This window comes from Pseudogymnoascus verrucosus, assembly GCF_001662655.1.
Source record: "Pseudogymnoascus verrucosus strain UAMH 10579 unplaced genomic scaffold scaffold_11, whole genome shotgun sequence".
NCBI classification, from domain to species: Eukaryota; Fungi; Ascomycota; class Leotiomycetes; order Thelebolales; family Thelebolaceae; genus Pseudogymnoascus; species Pseudogymnoascus verrucosus.
Window position 1 is genome coordinate 365,751 of NW_017263662.1, and position 16,742 is coordinate 382,492.

Genomic DNA, 16,742 nt, shown 5'->3' on the forward strand with positions numbered 1-16,742 from the left:
GAGAGACTAGGCATCAACCGGAAAAACTCACAAAAAACTCACAAAAAGCGGCACTGGTACTTGTAACTTGTTATGGCTACCCCCCTCAATAATCTTTGATGGTCTAATGGTCATATAGACCATCCATAATTTGGGTGCATCCTGTTGCGTGTTTCTCGAATGCTGCTTTTGGTTTTCGCCATTTCGGTTCCTGGAATCGGAGAATGGTTTTCCCGCTTACTAGGAAGGTGCACAGCTTCTGGTAAACCAGAAACAATTTTCTAGTTCTTAGATTTATACGTCTTAGATTTATACGTCTTAGATTTATACGCTTTATACATTAGCTGTTTCCTAGATTCACGAAACGGTTTTCTCAATCTAGAACGTAAGGCCGCTTTCTCCATTTTTAGATGCAGCCTTGGTTATGCTAGTATAGAGTGAGAGAGTGGCCTTTCTTTATATACACTAGGGTCATCGCCTGCCCCCTTTTATCGCTGAGTAATATGAGCCCTCTTCTAAACTCTCTTGTCTTCTTTTATATTTCTGCTCCTGTTGCTTTCACTCCTCATTCAGGAATCTCTACCCCTTCAGTTCTCGCTACATCTAACTACCTGCAATGATACCTGGCGATAATGACTGGCTTCGTTCTCAATTTGCTGGGTTGGGGGCATCGCCAGTGCCAAAACAGTAGCCTGTATGAGCAAAAAAAGAGATTACAGGTGGGAAATCGACCAACCATCCCCCGCTTCCAGGAAGCCGCTGTCGTGATCAAAAACACGGGATGCGGCTGTTAGAGCGGCCCGAGGCAGACATCACAATCGACCAACTGTCTCCCGTTTCCATAAAGCTGTCGTCACGTGACAGGGTGCGTCTCTAGACTCAGGAATAAAAGTTAGTCAACGTTACAGAATTTGTATCATGACCTAGTAATTTAATCACATAAACTAGCCAGTAATGAGCGCTAAATCACAAGGACTTATAAAATAGCTTAACCTAAAAAGACCATTAGAATATCCTGCTATTACTCATTAGGTGCTCTGATCTAGGACTAGGCTGGAGCCAAAGAGTATTCTTCTCATTCCGTGCGATCTTAACCTGTAGAAGATAGTGCGTGCCCTTCGAGAGTCTCGGCGATCAAATTGTGCCCTTTCATTAAAGCTTTTGCGAGAGGCATAACGCCATCGTTGTCTGGTATATGAAGGTCCGCATTTTTGCATAGTAGCCACGCCACAGCTTCGTTATGTCCATTCGCTGATGCCCACCAAAGAGGCGTACGACCGGTCAGATCTTGAGAGTTCACATTTACTACCCCTAGCTTAAAGAGGGTGGCCAGGACAGGGACATGGCCTTCTCTTGCAGCTAGCGCGAATGGAGTTTGGCCAGAACAATCTGCAAAATCTAGCTCCTTATGGCTCTGCGCCAACAGAAGAGAAACAATCGCAACATCCCCGTTATACGCTGCTGTATGTAAGGCGTATTTAAACCAGCCACAAGGGACATCTGTCCTCATCCCGTTGCTAAGTGCCAACTTAACTATATACTCATTGTGTGCTTCCACTCCCTCGTGGAATGCCTTGATCTGAGCTCCACGCTCGAGTAGAACCTGCGCCTTTGCGTTAATATTCAGCGACAGTATATGTTGGATGGCCGTGAAGAATTGATTAAGAAGGTTGATATCGGCTCTCGCCTCGAGCAGCTGCGTGACAACGGCAGCGTGCCCTCTATACGCCGCCGCCTGCAGAGCATTGTCGTATTGTCCTCCCTGTGCGTTGACATTAGCTCCTGCCTTAAGCAGCTGCGTGACGACAGCCGCATGCCCTCCATACGCCGCCGCCTGCAGAGCGTTGCCGTAGTGTCCGCCCTCTACGATAACGTCAGCTCCCGCCTCAAGCAGCTGCAGGACGACGGCAGCATGCCCTCTATACGCCGCTGCCTGTAGAGCGTTGCCATGTTCTCCGCCCTGCGCGTTAACGTCAGCTCCTGCCTCAAGCAGCTGTGTAACAACGGCTAGGTGACCACTATACGCTGTCGCCTGTAGAGCGTTGCCGTAGTGTCCGCCCTGCGCGTTGACGTCAGCTCCTGCCTTAAGCAGCTGCGTGACAACGGCAGCATACCCTCCATACGCCGCTGCCTGCAGAGCGTTGCCATGTTCTCCGCCCTGCGCGTTAACGTCAGCTCCTGCCTCAAGCAGCTGCGTAACCACGGCTAGGTGACCACTAATCGCTGTCGCCTGTAGAGCGTTGCCGTGGTGTCCGCCCTGCGCGTTGACGTCAGCTCCTGCCTCGAGTAGCTGGGTGACAACGGCAGCGTGCCCTCCATGCAACACCGCCGTCGCCTGTAGAGCGTTGCAGTACTGCCCGCCCTGCGCATTAACGTCAGCTCCTGCCTCAAGCAGCTGCGTAACCACGGCTAGGTGACCACTATACGCTGTCGCCTGTAGAGCGTTGCCGTAGTGTCCGCCCTGCGCGTTAACGTCAGCTCCTGCCTCAAGCAGCTGCGTAACCACGGCTAGGTGACCACTATACGCTGTCGCCTGTAGAGCGTTGCCGTGGTGTCCGCCCTGCGCGTTGACGTCAGCTCCTGCCTTAAGCAGCATATTAACCAATATCCTATTTCCTTTTGTAGCAGCAGCTTGAAGGGCATTCCCCGATGCTCCTGTGCTCTCATTAACATCGGCACCGCGATGTAATAAAAGTCGTAACATCTCTTCATGCCCATTTCCAGCTGCGCACTCTAGCGCTGTACTGTCGTTCCTACTCTTTGCCCCTATATCAGCGCCAGCATCAATCAAAATTTCAGCCAAGACTTTGTGGCCCCAGCGTGAAGCATAGTGCAATGCTCGATTACCAGCATCATCTTCTTCATTTATATTTACATTATCACGTTGGAGAATTTGGACGACGCTTCGAAGATTTGAGCTAGATGCAATGTGTAATAGGGTGGAGCCAAGCTCGGGGCATTTTGCGTTTCCTTGGAAATCTATTTTCCCATAGATTTTTACCCAGGTCTGAAAAGCTGGTCCTGGAGGGGATCCGAGTTGCTGCACCAAGTCCTGTTGTGAAGTTCCAAAACTTTCGGCCTTTTCCGCATGCAAGAACCAAAACTTTGTGGCATACCTCAGAAATGGAAGATTCTCTAAACGTGACGATACATCCGTGTAGCCGAAGTCTTTATGGTCGGCCAATTCTGAGCCACCAACAAGGACTTCCTCCAACCTCAAATAGTTAATACATGACTTAGACAGCCGACCCTGACTTTGGCCGATAATATCATCCATCGATGAGGAGAGATCCTTTAGACCGCCAGATAGGAGGAAATCGTTGACTGATTGATGGATAAATTGTACGGTGGTTTTGAACATATGATGCTTAACCTCAACAAGGCCACCAGACAGGCTTCTGATCAGTCTCTCCATACGCGCATCAGTGTCCACAAAGTCCTTTGCTTCTTTACAAGATTCTCGTGCTGGATGAATATACAGGTCATCTGAGGCTATCGCAAACCGTAGCTCTGTCACTGAGAGTGGTACCTCAGCTAGGCAAATCCACTGCATCAGATGAAATGTTCTTGTGCGATTCCGATGATCGATGACCTCCCTAAAGATGTGTTCGTAAACGTCGCCCAGGTCTGTTGGTACCTTGCTTAACTCTTTGTAGATATACTGTAATGACTCTCCTTGTTGATTGAGATCAACGACTAGTGGAACAACAAGACGTGCCCACTGGAATACTCCTGAAGCTCGCGTCACAATAGTTCCTTCAAGTTCTTGGAATTCGTCAATTGAAAGGCCCACCATGTTCATTTCTTGAATTCCAGAGTTGAGCCTGTGCTTGACGTACTTTGTAATGTCATTGTGGTTTTCGTCTTCAACACAGATTTCCAAACTGTTGTTGGCCGCTACTATCGGATAATGACGACATGAGATGCAGATTCTTGAAGCGCCTTTCATAGCTGCAAGTTTATCGTTTAAGTCGTGGAAGTACATAGCAAGATCTCGCGCAACAATGCTGCCAGCCTCATCTAGTGCGTCCACGAAGATAGTTATCTTCCATAACTTAGCGGAGTCAATAAGAGCGTTCGAGAAAAGGTCCTTCAATTCTTTGCACTGCCATTCCCAACTAGTTCCAGCCTTGCCAAAGCTCTTTTTCTCTTTAAAGGCAGTCTGTATTGGCAATCTCACCAATGGAATCTTTGTGTATATTTGATATAAAAGGGATCGAAACATGCCGATTGGAGTTTTTTGTAATGCAGCACCCCGCCCATGGAAGAAGAACTCAAGACCTATGCGTTGGTTTAAGAGAAAATTGTCCTGGGATGCCTGGAATTCCTGATAGAGGAACGCCATCAAGGTAGACTTCCCTGCGCCAGGCTTTCCTTTTATCCAAAGAAGTTCACGTTCCTTGCTTATCCACTTTGTATAGGACCTATGTTGCAATATCCACTCACACGTATGTAAATGAGCTTGGTCTGCCTCCTGCCGTCGGTAGGTAATCTCAGGAAAAGCGAACGACTTAAGGCAATCTTTCTAGGGTTAGAATTGCAGCTCCTGTGATATAACGGAGGGTCGAAGCATACCATTATCTTCGGAAGTCATTTCCTCCTTCTCTAGGTTGATAAATTATTCAGTAAATTCCTGTAGCATAGATCCAATTTCACGGGCGATCAAGGAGACATAATTAGTTATCGTTACCTTTGGTGGAAAATGTCACACGAGGAATTACCAAGACAGCAACAGACATCATTCGCTTCAGCACAGCGAGAACCCTTTCATAGTCCTCATCGTTACTAGAGAACTTGACCAACTGTGAATGACTTCTTTTCAGTGCCAAACAGTGATGCGCTTCATTCTCCCATGGGCGGCCGTGCCTTGCGGATGAGCTATCGACCAAGATGCTAAGCGGCCCCGTCATCTTCCACTTCTCTCCATCCTAGAAGAAACCGTTAGAAGAAACCAACACTTAGAACATCGTGCTTACCTTAGCTGCAGTTGGCGACATTTCAGTTTCAAAGAAGCAGATTATTTCTGAGTCTTGATGGCCGAAGGCTTTGGGGAAATCTCTGCACTGGTTGCGCAGAATCTGTGATTCTTTTCCGAGCGAATGTAACAGACCTTGGTTAGGTTGATCTTTGACTAATGGAATAAGAGAAGTAATCTCCATTCCCTGACTTGGTACACCGAAAAAAAGCGCACCATATATAGAATCAAGCAAAGCATGGTGATTCTTGTCGCGCTTCATTTGTATTATAGCTTCTTTGACTATGAGGCCCCCAAGACTGTGGGCAACAAATATCAATGGTACTGTCTTAGGCTTGGTATGTTTAGAGTCTTGTGTAGTTAGGGTCTGAAGATCTGATCGTAACAGGCTCCCCAGTGCTTCAAGGTCTTGAAAAGTGTGACTATCATGCAGTTGGGTGTCATAGCCGTAGATCATGACTCGGGCGCCGGTAAGATCGGAGGGAAGTGAATCGCGCAACCACATATGTGGTCCTGCTCGCTCTTTGAAGGACCCAAAAGCGTGCCCGCCAAGCCCCGAGATCGCAACGCAGCTAACTCTGTCAGCCATGTAATTCCCGCCAAGTACGCAAAGATACCTACTCGATCTTGTGCTCTGCGACATTCTTGAAGGATCGAAATATTGTGATGCCTCTGAAGTGGCTATCGATTGTAATCGTAGGTGCCTTGGGAATGATATCGTCATCGTCGTCGCTCTCAGCATCGCTGTTGTCAACATCAGGGATCTCAAAAGACCACTCCTTTCGGTCTGATGACAGACAGGGAGGTGGGTTTTGGAAATTGACGGTGGCCATCTTAGTCTTCTGGTTAGGACTGATGGCTATCGACTTGACTTGAACCGTGCCCCGAGCTGCATCAAGTCCTAAGACTGATCGAAGCAATTCCTGGACCTGTCGCAGCTTATATTCCAGTGGTATTCCTCGCACCCGATATGTAACCTGCGATATTTTTGCATTAGCCGGCGGGTAAGCTATGGATGTCTTGATGTACTCATAGATTAGACTCAACATGAGTTTCTTGATTTGGTGTTAGACTTACAGACTCCAAGTCATTCAGCTTCCGTTTTTTTGATCCATTGCTATACTGAGTCGCATAGCTAGTCATATTGTCAAATTATGAGAAGATCATAGAGTTAGGTTTGAATCTGCCTTTCGAACTGTCTTCGAAGTTTCAAAACTAAATCGAGAGTAGTTCTTGTAAGATACTTTTTGGTACGCTGAAGGCTGTGGCTATATTCTCCACGACGTGTCAAAGGGTTGGTGCTTCAGCCGCATCCCAATATCTATTTATAGATACCACTAACAACTGACTTAACCGGATCTACCCTTACTATCAAGTGACTTCCTTGAGCGCTTAATTTGGAGGTACCTACCCATGTGGCGACGTTGTATGGCAAAACTCCGTAGTCACCATAAGGCTGAAAATGATTTGTTAGCATCGTGGTGAGGCTCGGAAACCTAGACCAAAGTGTTCTATGAGTTAAAAGACGCAAAGAGCTCGTGGTGATGCTACAGGTCGAGGGGTTCTATTATACTTCGAATTGACGCAACGCCCTCCGCAATTAGGTGCGACGGCATACTTGTAAATTTCAATGTAGCTGGGGCTTGAACTATTCAAGAGTAGTCACATAACATGACTGACACAAAAATGCTGGAATTTTCAATGGATTCACAAATTTAGAATCAATTGAATTCAAAGTACTAATGGCTCGTCTTGAATCGTTAATTTGGCACAGCAAGTAATCGAAGATACAGGATGCGGCCATTCGATTCGAGAGGCCTGAGGCAGATTTGGTAAATCGACCAACCATCCCCCGTTTTCATGAAGCTGTCGTCGTGTTCAGTGGCTTGTAGACCCCACGCCACAAAGGACGGGAAGCAAGAAGCCGTATTGTGCATAATTCTAAAAACAGTCTTTTATGCTAACGAGAAACTGAAGTCGGGAATTAGAGAATGACAAAACCCGATTCCAGGCATCAACTTTTTGGTTGCTAGCTCCGGAAAAACTGACGAAAAGCAGCGCCAGTTCTTCTTTTCCGTTACCCCGTTTCCGACAACAATCTTTGATGGTCTAACGGTCATGATTTCCGCTTGTCATGTGACAAAGCGCGGGAGACCGGGGTTCGACTCCCCGTCAGAGAGAATTTCCTCTCTGAGCTCATGGCTCAGAATATATTTTTGCTTATTTTTTTGTTTTATCGCTGAAGCCATTCAGTTTTAAACCGTTATTTCAATACCTTTTTTGGAGCTGTGTCGAAGCTGCGAGGAGGGTAAACTGGTTAGCGTACACGAAGAGCAGGCGACTCTCTTCACGCTCAGAAAACAGGCTCCAGGGCATCATATCAGGGTCCTGCCAGGGAGAGAGTATTGAGGATAGCGCGCTTAGCCAAATTCCCCCCAGTTGACAGTGGTGAAACAGGTCTAAGATGGCCGTGGGGTGCTCTCCTACCAACTAATACTACTATTTTCATATCTACAGCGTCGGAAAACTATCACTTCGTTCACATTAATCTGCGTCTATTATATACATCGCAAGATAATCTCTTCCTCTACACTTTATATATCATCGCAACGCAGCGCCGCCCTGGCGACAAGGGACCATTCTATCTACGTCGCCTTTCGCGACGCGTCGATCAAAGTGATGTCAACACTATCCACTTTCCACCTCTTCCCCAGCCTCCCCGTCGAGATCCGCCTCAAAATCTGGTCTTTACTCCTCTCAATTCCTCGATCGGTAAGATGTACCCAAAACATCATAAGTCATGCCGCCCCTCGCGTTATCAAAGTCTGGGATACCGATACTCCATCCCCGCCTCTTCTCCACGTGAACCGCGAATCTCGGTACGAAGCCCTCGCCGTCTATGCACCATATTTCGCCACCCCTTCTAATCCACGACCCATATATCTCTCCCTCCCTCAAGACGTGGTCAGGTTCACGGATGGCCTCCTGCCTTATATCCCCGATGGACCCCTGAATGAGATCCAGCATATGATTACGGATACGAAAGATTGTGCTTATTTTGGGTACTATCACATGGGCACTCTAAAGAGCATGAAGAGGCTGAGGGAGCTGGAGATATATGCAGAGAAGGGCCTAGTCTATGGAGGGGATGATACGGATCGGTTTATTAATTTGCTCGTGTCAGAATTTGAGGACGCGATGGAGGCTGATCCAGGGTGGGAATGTCCAAAAGTCAGGATTGTCGATGCGCAGACAGGAAAGGACTTGAGGTTTATTGAGGGTGGGGCAAAAATACCAGGATGGGTACCTGAGGAGTAAGTATTTTCCATGGAATTTGGGGATTATGCTGACTGAATTAGAATTGTCTATGTATATGATGATGAATATTAGATGCTGGGTACGCGTATTTGCATTTGAATACGATTTATTCCCTTCTCATCCATCGCAGTAAGCAGTGTGTTTCACGGGCACAATTTCTCCTCGGTCACATATTCTATTTGCATGCCAGTAGGTTTCATTTACTTGCGATTAGTGAGCTGGACATTGCCAGCATTGCTAGTCTTCTCATTCCTCCGATAGCTCTAAGCTCATAGCTCTGGAACAATCTCGGTCGCCGAGATGTACTGCGCGGCACCCGTGTACCTCCAGCGCTTGAAGTACGCGTTTCCACCAGCCGAACAGTCCAATCCAGTTCCAGCTCCATTGCAGGTGGCATAGGCACCCACCAGACTCCCTACAAAACTTCCCCTTCCACCACTCACAAGGCGCGCGGATGCCGTCCCAAGTATGATTCTGGCATTCGGGTTTGCAGCTGGCATAGCAGCGACGTTATAGTGGGTGGCATTTGCTGTCTGGATCTCCAGTCGAATTTGGCCGGAGCCCCAGCTTACTGGCACGGGGATAATGGTTGGTTCGGGAGATTCGATTGTGCCAATGGTGCGGAAGCGGAGTGATAGCTGGGGCTTTGCATTGCCCTTGGAGGTTGATGCGTCTGGGGCGAGAAGCACGATTCCAAGGTCAATATGGTTGAATTGCGTAAGGAATAGTGTGACACCTGCCTCCTGTCCGACCACCCGAGGGCTGAATGATACATCAGTAGTGAAGGTGAACAGAGTGTCTGTCTGACGGCGGCCGATAAATGCCAACCCCTTCTGGCCAGTGAGCTCGGGTGTTACCAAAGACTCTGGCGTTCCTGTCAAGTTGTTTCGGCTAGGCACAATCTGCAGACCCTTGGCTGTCACTGAGATTGCATTGGCTCGTGGCACACGCCAGTACACTAGGTTTCGTGGTATGGCTTTCCCCAGGGGGAAGTCGTACACATCTGGATCGGCGTTGAATGGTCCGTCTCCTGGTACGTCACGGCTAGTTGGCGGCAATGGCCATCCACTCATTTCGCCTCGCACTGGGTCTAGTACTGGCCACTCGCCCTTATCCCATCTTGCTGAGAAGAGCACAGCTTCACGGCCCATGGGGAACACCTCAAACTCTGGCCCAGTGCGGGTCGCGAGACACATTCCCCACCACTTCCCATTAGTATCTTGAAACAGATCACCATGTCCAACAGTCTGGAAGTATTCATCGGTACCACGGTTCGTCAGAATTGGGTTACTGGGATTGGCCTCATAAGGGCCGGTAATCTTGCGAGATCTTGCAATTGTGATGGAATGATCCCGTTCAGTCCCTCCTTCGGCAATCAATAAGTAGTACCAGCCATCTTTCTTGTGAATATGCGGGCCTTCGGGCCAGACGCCTCCAGTGCCATTCCAGATATTGATCGGAGGTTGGCTGAGCTCGCCAGTCTCGAGGTTGAGCTCTTGGAGTAGAATGCCATGCGTGGCAGAATATACCTTGCCGTCATCGTCCCAGAACAGATCTGGATCGATATTTGTGGGCTTGAATGTTACTGGGTCGCTCCAGGATTTCTCATTAAACGGATCCCTTGTTTTGAATACGACGCCGATGATGCCATCTGGTAAACCGAGATACTCGCAGATCACATAGAATTCCCCATTGCGGTAGCGTATTGTTGGCGCATACATGCCGTCTTGTTGACCAACAGTGCTTGCGCTGACGCCCGGGAGTTGGCTTTCCCGGTTCCACACATGGCTTACGAGTTTCCAGTTGATTAAATCTTTTGAGGCATAGATGGGAATTCCTGGAAAGGAAATGAATGTGGAGATCGCACAGAAGAATGTCCCCTTGACTTGGATACACGAGGGGTCAGAGTGCCATCCTGGTAAGACTGGATTATAGAATGTAGAGTTTCCCAGGCTTGCCAATGGCGAAGCTATGGCACCAGCGAGTAGGGCCAGAGGTAAGCCAAATGAGAGCTTCATTATGAACTGCGTTTTGAGTCTTCAATTGTGGCGGACAGAATCAGTCTGGCTCAAACAATAACGGCACTCGAATGAGCTTATGTTCTTCCCCAGTGCGGGGTAAGCCACCAGATATTAACTACGATAGCTTCCATCTGAATAATCTATGGTGCATATTTATCAAGAGTTGGGGCTAGAAGCTACTAAATAAATACGACTGCGTTCGCGTCGTAGTAGGAGGAAAATTGTGTCTCCGTGAGACTATTCGCTTTCGTGAGTGCTCCGAGTATTCTTTAGGCTAAATTTCGGAGATCTTCCTGGGGCACTGCTCCCCCCCAGTATGTTGCTAGGCTCTATATGATGAAGTGTTGAAGATCAGCAAGACCGTTGCGATATATTTAGCCTAAATTCGTGATGAGGATCTGTGTGTCGTCTTTAATTGGCCTATCAACGCAACCATGAACTCCTCTCAATTTGTGTTAATGTCTTTGAGTAACTGTATGCAGGAGCATATACTGTGGAGAACTTCCTCCTTCAAGATTCGCCATTATATTACGTGGTTCCGTCAATCCTTGGAGTCTTTCGATGCCGTGGGTGTGATACGACATGTCTAGTAGGATTTGCTGTACATTAGATATCTAATGCCACTTTTTGTTATGGCCAACGTCCCTCAATCTGATTCACCTATAAATGACCAAAAATCGGCGTAGTCACTTGCATGTTTTAAAAATGACTTATTCACGCTTAATATTTCCTTACAGGGAGGAGCCCCCTGCATCTGGTCCGGCGAGATGCATCTCATAATGTGCCCTTCCAGACCGCGTTGTCTCAGCGCCACAACCAACGGCGATTACCAGATATCGATATACAGATGCAAATAATATTTAATTAAAACAAACATATCAGATATTTTTATATGCGTATATTTCATTAGTGCGGGGCCTATAAATTTGATAACATCCGTTCTCATACTGCGGGATGCTGTGCTATGTATAAAATCTAAGACATAAAAGGTCATTCCATACCTGTGAGCTAGTAACACAAAGTCCCTTACTGCTTGTCCCTTGATGCTTGTATGTGGATTCCATTCCTGTGGATGCACACGAATAAGACATTTTCTAGAAAACCTACTTGGCATGCCAATTAACAAATGTATTGTTGCTAGATGGACCGAATGATATATTCTCTGTTTTAATCCGTAGCACAATAGATTTGCTCTCTCCGGTAGTTGTATTTCGGTCTTACCAGTATGCAACAATGCAATGTTAGAATGAGGGATCGGGCATTAGAACTGGCGGCAATGGGCGTCTCTAACAATATTGGCCATGGATTGATTGCCTTGCATTCGATTCTCACCGTGAGTCAGGTGGCAGGCTGCCTTGTGCCGTGTCGTCGAGACAAGCAAGACATAACTCTCAATTTCCCAACTCTTCACTTAATAATTCCCATCTCAGCCGTCCTTCTCTCTCATCATATTCCGTATTTTTTTTCGTGCTCCATATCATACTCACAAAACTCAGTATTGATTACTTATTGATATCAAACCCCCCAAAAGATCTCTCAACATTCTAATACGCAATAATGGGGCAAACACAATCTAGATTGGGCTTCAATACCAGTTCTAGCAACTATGGTAAAGTTACGGAGCAAACTCTTGCGTCAGCGGATATCGATGTCAAAACACAGGTCACTACTCCCGGCAAAGACTCATGGTACTATCCAGTCGACATCGAGAACGATCTTCAAGACGTCGATCTCCCGCCAGATGCCAAGGCCGAGGTCTTAAACACTGCATGGGAGTATGTTCGGTGCTCGGCACCACAATACACCAACTGGGAGCGATATGTTGCCTTCATGCGAACCATAACGATATGTACTATCGCCGAGTTTAAGGGGAAACTTGTGGACGTGTCTGCTAGTGACAACATCATGGGCTATGACGTGGGTGCCACTCTCGCTACCCTTTTCAAAGGCACTCCGGGGCATGCAGACATGGCTCGAGAGTATCGTGCCTTTCTCCTGCTCACAGCCGATAAATCCAGCTCCAGGCGTGATGGTGAGCTATTCCGGCGTTATGTGAACGCACTCGCGCAGTCCCCAAGGCACTGGTAAGTCAAAAGACAATATATTCCACGGACAATTTCTCTGAGTAGGCGTAGCAGTGCTGACTTTTGCAACGACATAGGTTCCGCATGCGTGATTGCGACGCATTGGTGAGGTACACCATAGGCTGCGCGTTGGTGTCCAATGACCATGACGATGTTTGGTTTACCGACGAGCAGTTCGAAATTCTGAGCGAGATCTACATCACGCTCTACGATGCCGTGGCATTTTTCAAGCATCGCTCGGAGGGGGAGACGCACAACACTTTTGCCTACATGCCCGAACATCTCCGTGTTAAAGCCTACCAACAGTCCCGTCAGATTCTCTGGGGTTTGGATACGGCCTGGGCTCACCATCATGGGCGTCAGATTGCCATCAACTTTATACGCCTCACATCCGGGCCCACCCACATAATGATGCGGCGGTACCGCTTCGTCGAAGAGAATCTGACCATTGGCAAACGCGAGACCGACGAAGTCATTGGCCACGCACGTACGAATGCTAAGCTTTGGAATCGCATTGACGGCACCAATAGGGGTGTTAATGACACGCAGCGCTATAAGGACCTCCTTGCCCAGAGCGACGACCTGATGTTCCCTGAACTGGCCGGCTTCCTCGAGAGCGGTGGGGATGGTAGCTGCAAGGACTGCCGCTACCGTGCTTCCTATGGTGCTGAGACGCCACATGAATTTGGGGGCGTCAAACTATGTGGCGGCTGCAAAGAGACGTGGCAGGAGTATATGGAGTCATTGCCAGAGCGTGCAAAGAAAGTCTTTCCTGAGATTGCATCAGTTAAAGCTCGTTGAATACACACGCCACAAAATTGAATTCAACGCGTGGGGAAACATTAGCAGTAATCATTTTATTAGATTTCAATATAAAGTGGGCGTTGTTAGAAAATATGCTATATATAGACTGCAATTGTACAATATATAGATCGTATGGTGTGTACCCGTCTTCAGGTTAAGTGAATTTCCAACCTCCGGTCTTGCTGGAAAAAAATCCCTCGGGGTCATACTTGGCCTTTGCTATCTTCAAGGTTTCGTACCCTCCATAAGTCTCAAGTGGATTCTGGTCAAAGCTCGCATCGTTAATAAACAACGGTAGTCCCTTAGCATTAGGAATTGCCTCCACCATCGCCTTGAAGCTGGCTTGAATTCGCTTGTAGTTGGCAGCCGTGGTAAGAGGCGGGAGAGTGATCAGATAGTTAATCCACATCCACGGCCCTTCAGGCATTTGCATGGCATTTCCACCCTCGTAAGCGTTCGATGCATCGGTGAGTGACTTAGCAACAGGCTGGAAGTCGAGAGATATGAGAAAATAATCCCCCTTGTGGCTCTCGGCCCAGGCGTTCCAGTTGGCGTACACATCATGGACAGCAGTGCCATGAACACGTTGAACCGCGACCCGGAATGTGTTGGCACCTCGGGAAAGCTCCCCTGACATAGGAGCCGGCATGTTGGTCACCTCTGGGTAGGTCTTGATTGACATGGTGTTGAGGAACGAAGGGATGCTAGTAAAGTTCTGGAAGGCATCTCCTGCGTCCGGACCATCGTAGACGAGGAAGATGATAATAAATTCATCAAGGTTAAGGGTGAGATCTGGTGTGGGGAGCTTTTCGTATGTTCCAATAATGGATGCCTTGGGGTCCGTGTTGTAAGCGGCGAAGTTGTTGATAGCATCGAGAACATCCAGAGTTTGTTCGAAGAGGTAAAAAATGTTTCCAGCGAAGAACTGACCGGCTGGGCGCGATTGAACCGTGTACTTGGTGACAACGCCGTAAGCGTTGCCTCCTCCCCCACGCGAAGCAAAGAAGAGGTCGGGGTTGGACTCTGGGGAGGCAGTAACTATTTCTCCGCTTGGCAGAACAATCTCAAGAGAGCGGAAGGAATCGCAAGCCATGCCATACTGGGGCGAGATAAAGGACAAGCCACCTGATAGTGCGAGACCAGTGCCGACGCCAGCCAGACGGGCGCCGACAACTGTGCGTCCAAGGGGTGCGTAGAACTCGTAGAGGTCGCCAAACTTGTTTCCAGGCTCATAAGTTGCGAGAGTAGTCTCGGCGTCGTATGATTTGCCATTCATCTTTTTGAGGTCAATCAAGACCCCTTGGTCAACGGATGAGAAGAAATCATTCGGGTTATGACCACCGGCTTTGATGGCAAACCGAGAGCCCGTCGTCCGAATAACCTTGATGGCGGTGGAGATGTCTTGGGCGGAAGTTGGGTAGAAGATACACGACGGGGTATAACTGCTTTGGCGAGAATTCCAGTATGTGTACCGACTGCTTATAAAATCAGGGTGAAGTATACTGTTGATGACTTCTACATTCGATAGAGAAGACTTCAAGGTAGCACAGGCTGCGGGACCAACCAGTGCCTGCCCAGTTACGAGCGTTGACAAAAAGGCGACGCCATAAAGGAGGCCAATGGGCGACATGGTCAGCAGTGTTTGTCTTAGGATGAGTTCAAGTATGTGGTTTTGCGTGTAAGCATTTCCTACTTATCAGACAAATACAGCAAGTCTAAAGAGGACCGTGAGGGCAGTATTTATATCTCATGTCAGCGCATCACAATGATCGTCTTCCATTTAAATAACGCTTTCAGGGGCTTACCGAGGCGGTGATAAGCTTACTACGGTACTAGACAAGCAGGGCCAGATGCAGAAATGCCGACGCTAGAACAGGGTACCCCACTGCAAATCCACACTCTAATGGGTTACCCCACAAGCAACTCGACCCTGATTGCAACCCCGCATAGACATAAACGTGGGGTTGTCTCGCATGTGATGCTCATAAAATATCAAAAATCCCCTTCGGGGCTTGTTAAAGTTCAATTGTTGTGATAGAAACGGGAACAGAATATGATAACTTGAGACAAAGTCTGGAGACGGAGAAAGCTTCGTTGTAGAGCGAGCTAGGAAGCGTGTGTTCACAATTGCGTGTTTTGTGGGAATAAACGCTTCTTTAACATTTAGCTGCTCCAATATTTAGCATGTAGCCTTTTACTAGCACATGCTAGTGATACTAAGGATTCGAACACGAAATGTCAACATGCGAATGCGAACGCGAGTACGAACGCGACAAGGAAACAATTGACGACCTCGCAAGGCTATATACTAAGGCCAAATGTGGATATTTCTAGCTTGTGAAAAATATGCTGAGTCAGCTACTGCCCAATTCAGTTTATTTAGCCTATCTCAGTAATGTGCGCTGCCGGCCACGGAGCTGTGGCTTATTTGCCGCCATCAATGCGAAACGCGGAGAGTCCAGACGCCGCGAAAAATTAATAAATATCTGATAGTGGTCGTCATATGACACATTTATTGTTCCTCAAAAGCAGGCCATTTCCCGTTAGAAATGGATTTCTTTCAATGTTCTCTGCTCGTTGTGTATGTAAAATCCGAGTAAGCCAGAATTCTAATCAAGATGCGCTCATTCACTTTCCTCGCCGCTGCGTCGCTCGCCGCCTCGGCCGCCGCTGTGCCGCTGGACGTCTCCAATGATATCGCGGAGAGGCAAACAAAACCCTACCAAATCCGTGGTGTTCAGGACCCGATATATCATCTCTACCTCCAATCTCTACCGGGCGATGGCACACCTGTCATGGGCCCTGAGGCAACGTCTGAATACTTCACAATCGGCAATACCATCCAGAGCACAAATACGTCTCTGTATTTGAATATTGGCGAGGCAAGCACCTCTTATCTCCCGCTGACATTTGACGCCACGGCCACCACGACGGCTTGGGGACTCGAGGGGGATACTATTATTACCACGAATGGAAGCCCATATGGACGCCGTAAGTGTTATCCTCATTTATTAGGTCCATCACAGGGGGCGAGTATCAGAAAATGCCGGATCCCGCAAAGAGTCCACAGACTGACTGGGAGCCATTAGAATTAAACTTCCTTGTCTGCAATGGCGCTACAGCGGGCTATTATGACCTGTTTTTGCAGAAGGGAAGTGATACGCCCGCAGGGAAGACGTGCAGCAATTACCAGACAATCCATTTGCCATGTTTATGTTAAGCTGAAGAAATCGACAGTGCAGGTAAGGAAATGGGGACAGTGTGGGGATGCTCAAGTCGCTAGGAGCGATATGAATGGCATGCAGTGAGATGACACTGAAATCTTACCTGCTGTACATACTTCAGTTCTTACAAATATTTGACAAAACATTGCACGAAACACAGTGGATGAATATGCGAGCTTCACGAGACCAGGGATCTGATAAATCGCTCGCGCTTGCCAGATTCTTCAATGGCAACACCATAATCTGATTGAAGTGACTGGAAAAAGATTCGGTATTATTATTATAATCGGGATTGTATAGTACAAAATATAACAACCTCTACGTGCATTATGCTCCT

General features: G+C 47.8%; 6 protein-coding genes and 1 non-coding gene across 7 annotated transcripts; 4 read left to right on the forward strand and 3 right to left on the reverse strand.

Annotated features, from left to right (window-relative positions):
* Nucleotides 1–1,916: 1,916 nt before the first annotated feature.
* On the reverse strand, nucleotides 1,917–6,238 carry VE01_03591 (uncharacterized protein). Its single transcript, XM_059463543.1, has 8 exons — nucleotides 6,032–6,238; nucleotides 5,576–5,931; nucleotides 4,956–5,526; nucleotides 4,670–4,907; nucleotides 4,555–4,584; nucleotides 2,465–4,500; nucleotides 2,094–2,161; nucleotides 1,917–2,038 (listed from the first exon to the last, which is right to left on the reverse strand). The coding sequence occupies exons 1-8, from the start codon at nucleotides 6,095–6,097 to the stop codon at nucleotides 1,987–1,989; spliced, it is 3,417 nt and encodes a 1,138-aa protein (XP_059319873.1). The 5' UTR covers nucleotides 6,098–6,238; the 3' UTR covers nucleotides 1,917–1,986.
* An 813-nt stretch (nucleotides 6,239–7,051) lies between these two features.
* On the forward strand, nucleotides 7,052–7,134 carry VE01_03592 (the record flags this gene model as incomplete). Its single annotated transcript has 1 exon — nucleotides 7,052–7,134. It is a non-coding gene; the product is annotated as a tRNA-Asp (tRNA).
* A 499-nt stretch (nucleotides 7,135–7,633) lies between these two features.
* On the forward strand, nucleotides 7,634–8,344 carry VE01_03593 (uncharacterized protein; the record flags this gene model as incomplete). The annotated part of the gene is made up of 2 exons (XM_018273078.1): nucleotides 7,634–8,268; nucleotides 8,314–8,344. The coding sequence occupies 2 exons, from the start codon at nucleotides 7,634–7,636 to the stop codon at nucleotides 8,342–8,344; spliced, it is 666 nt and encodes a 221-aa protein (XP_018132289.1).
* A 180-nt stretch (nucleotides 8,345–8,524) lies between these two features.
* Nucleotides 8,525–10,290, reverse strand: VE01_03594 (uncharacterized protein; the record flags this gene model as incomplete). Its single annotated transcript, XM_018273079.2, has 1 exon — nucleotides 8,525–10,290. One exon carries the CDS (start codon nucleotides 10,288–10,290, stop codon nucleotides 8,542–8,544), a length of 1,749 nt encoding a protein of 582 aa, XP_018132373.1. The 3' UTR covers nucleotides 8,525–8,541.
* A 1,560-nt stretch (nucleotides 10,291–11,850) lies between these two features.
* Nucleotides 11,851–13,178, forward strand: VE01_03595 (uncharacterized protein; the record flags this gene model as incomplete). The annotated part of the gene is made up of 2 exons (XM_018273080.1): nucleotides 11,851–12,377; nucleotides 12,455–13,178. The coding sequence occupies 2 exons, from the start codon at nucleotides 11,851–11,853 to the stop codon at nucleotides 13,176–13,178; spliced, it is 1,251 nt and encodes a 416-aa protein (XP_018132374.1).
* Nucleotides 13,179–13,256: 78 nt separating this feature from the next.
* Nucleotides 13,257–14,963, reverse strand: VE01_03596 (uncharacterized protein). The gene has a single exon (XM_018273081.2). It carries the CDS (start codon nucleotides 14,809–14,811, stop codon nucleotides 13,336–13,338), a length of 1,476 nt encoding a protein of 491 aa, XP_018132372.1. The 5' UTR covers nucleotides 14,812–14,963; the 3' UTR covers nucleotides 13,257–13,335.
* A 689-nt stretch (nucleotides 14,964–15,652) lies between these two features.
* On the forward strand, nucleotides 15,653–16,439 carry VE01_03597 (uncharacterized protein). Its single transcript, XM_059463544.1, has 2 exons — nucleotides 15,653–16,172; nucleotides 16,271–16,439. Exons 1-2 carry the CDS (start codon nucleotides 15,800–15,802, stop codon nucleotides 16,399–16,401), a joined length of 504 nt encoding a protein of 167 aa, XP_059319871.1. The 5' UTR covers nucleotides 15,653–15,799; the 3' UTR covers nucleotides 16,402–16,439.
* The last annotated feature ends 303 nt before the right edge of the window (nucleotides 16,440–16,742 follow it).

Bases quoted from the DNA above. Each gene is read 5' to 3' on its own strand.
- VE01_03591 (XM_059463543.1), bottom strand. From the start codon at position 6,097: ATGACTAGCTATGCGACTCAGTATAGCAATGGATCAAAAAAACGGAAG. The intron at 5,932-6,031 runs GTAAGTCTAACA...AAAATATCGCAG, and splicing joins AGCTGAATGACTTGGAGTCT to GTTACATATCGGGTGCGAGG. The intron at 2,162-2,464 runs GCAGGAGCTGAC...CAGCTGCTTGAG, and splicing joins TGGTTACGCAGCTGCTTGAG to GCAGGAGCTGACGTTAACGC.
- VE01_03596 (XM_018273081.2), bottom strand. From the start codon at position 14,811: ATGTCGCCCATTGGCCTCCTTTATGGCGTCGCCTTTTTGTCAACGCTC.
- VE01_03597 (XM_059463544.1), top strand. From the start codon at position 15,800: ATGCGCTCATTCACTTTCCTCGCCGCTGCGTCGCTCGCCGCCTCGGCC. The intron at 16,173-16,270 runs GTAAGTGTTATC...GGGAGCCATTAG, and splicing joins TGGAAGCCCATATGGACGCC to AATTAAACTTCCTTGTCTGC.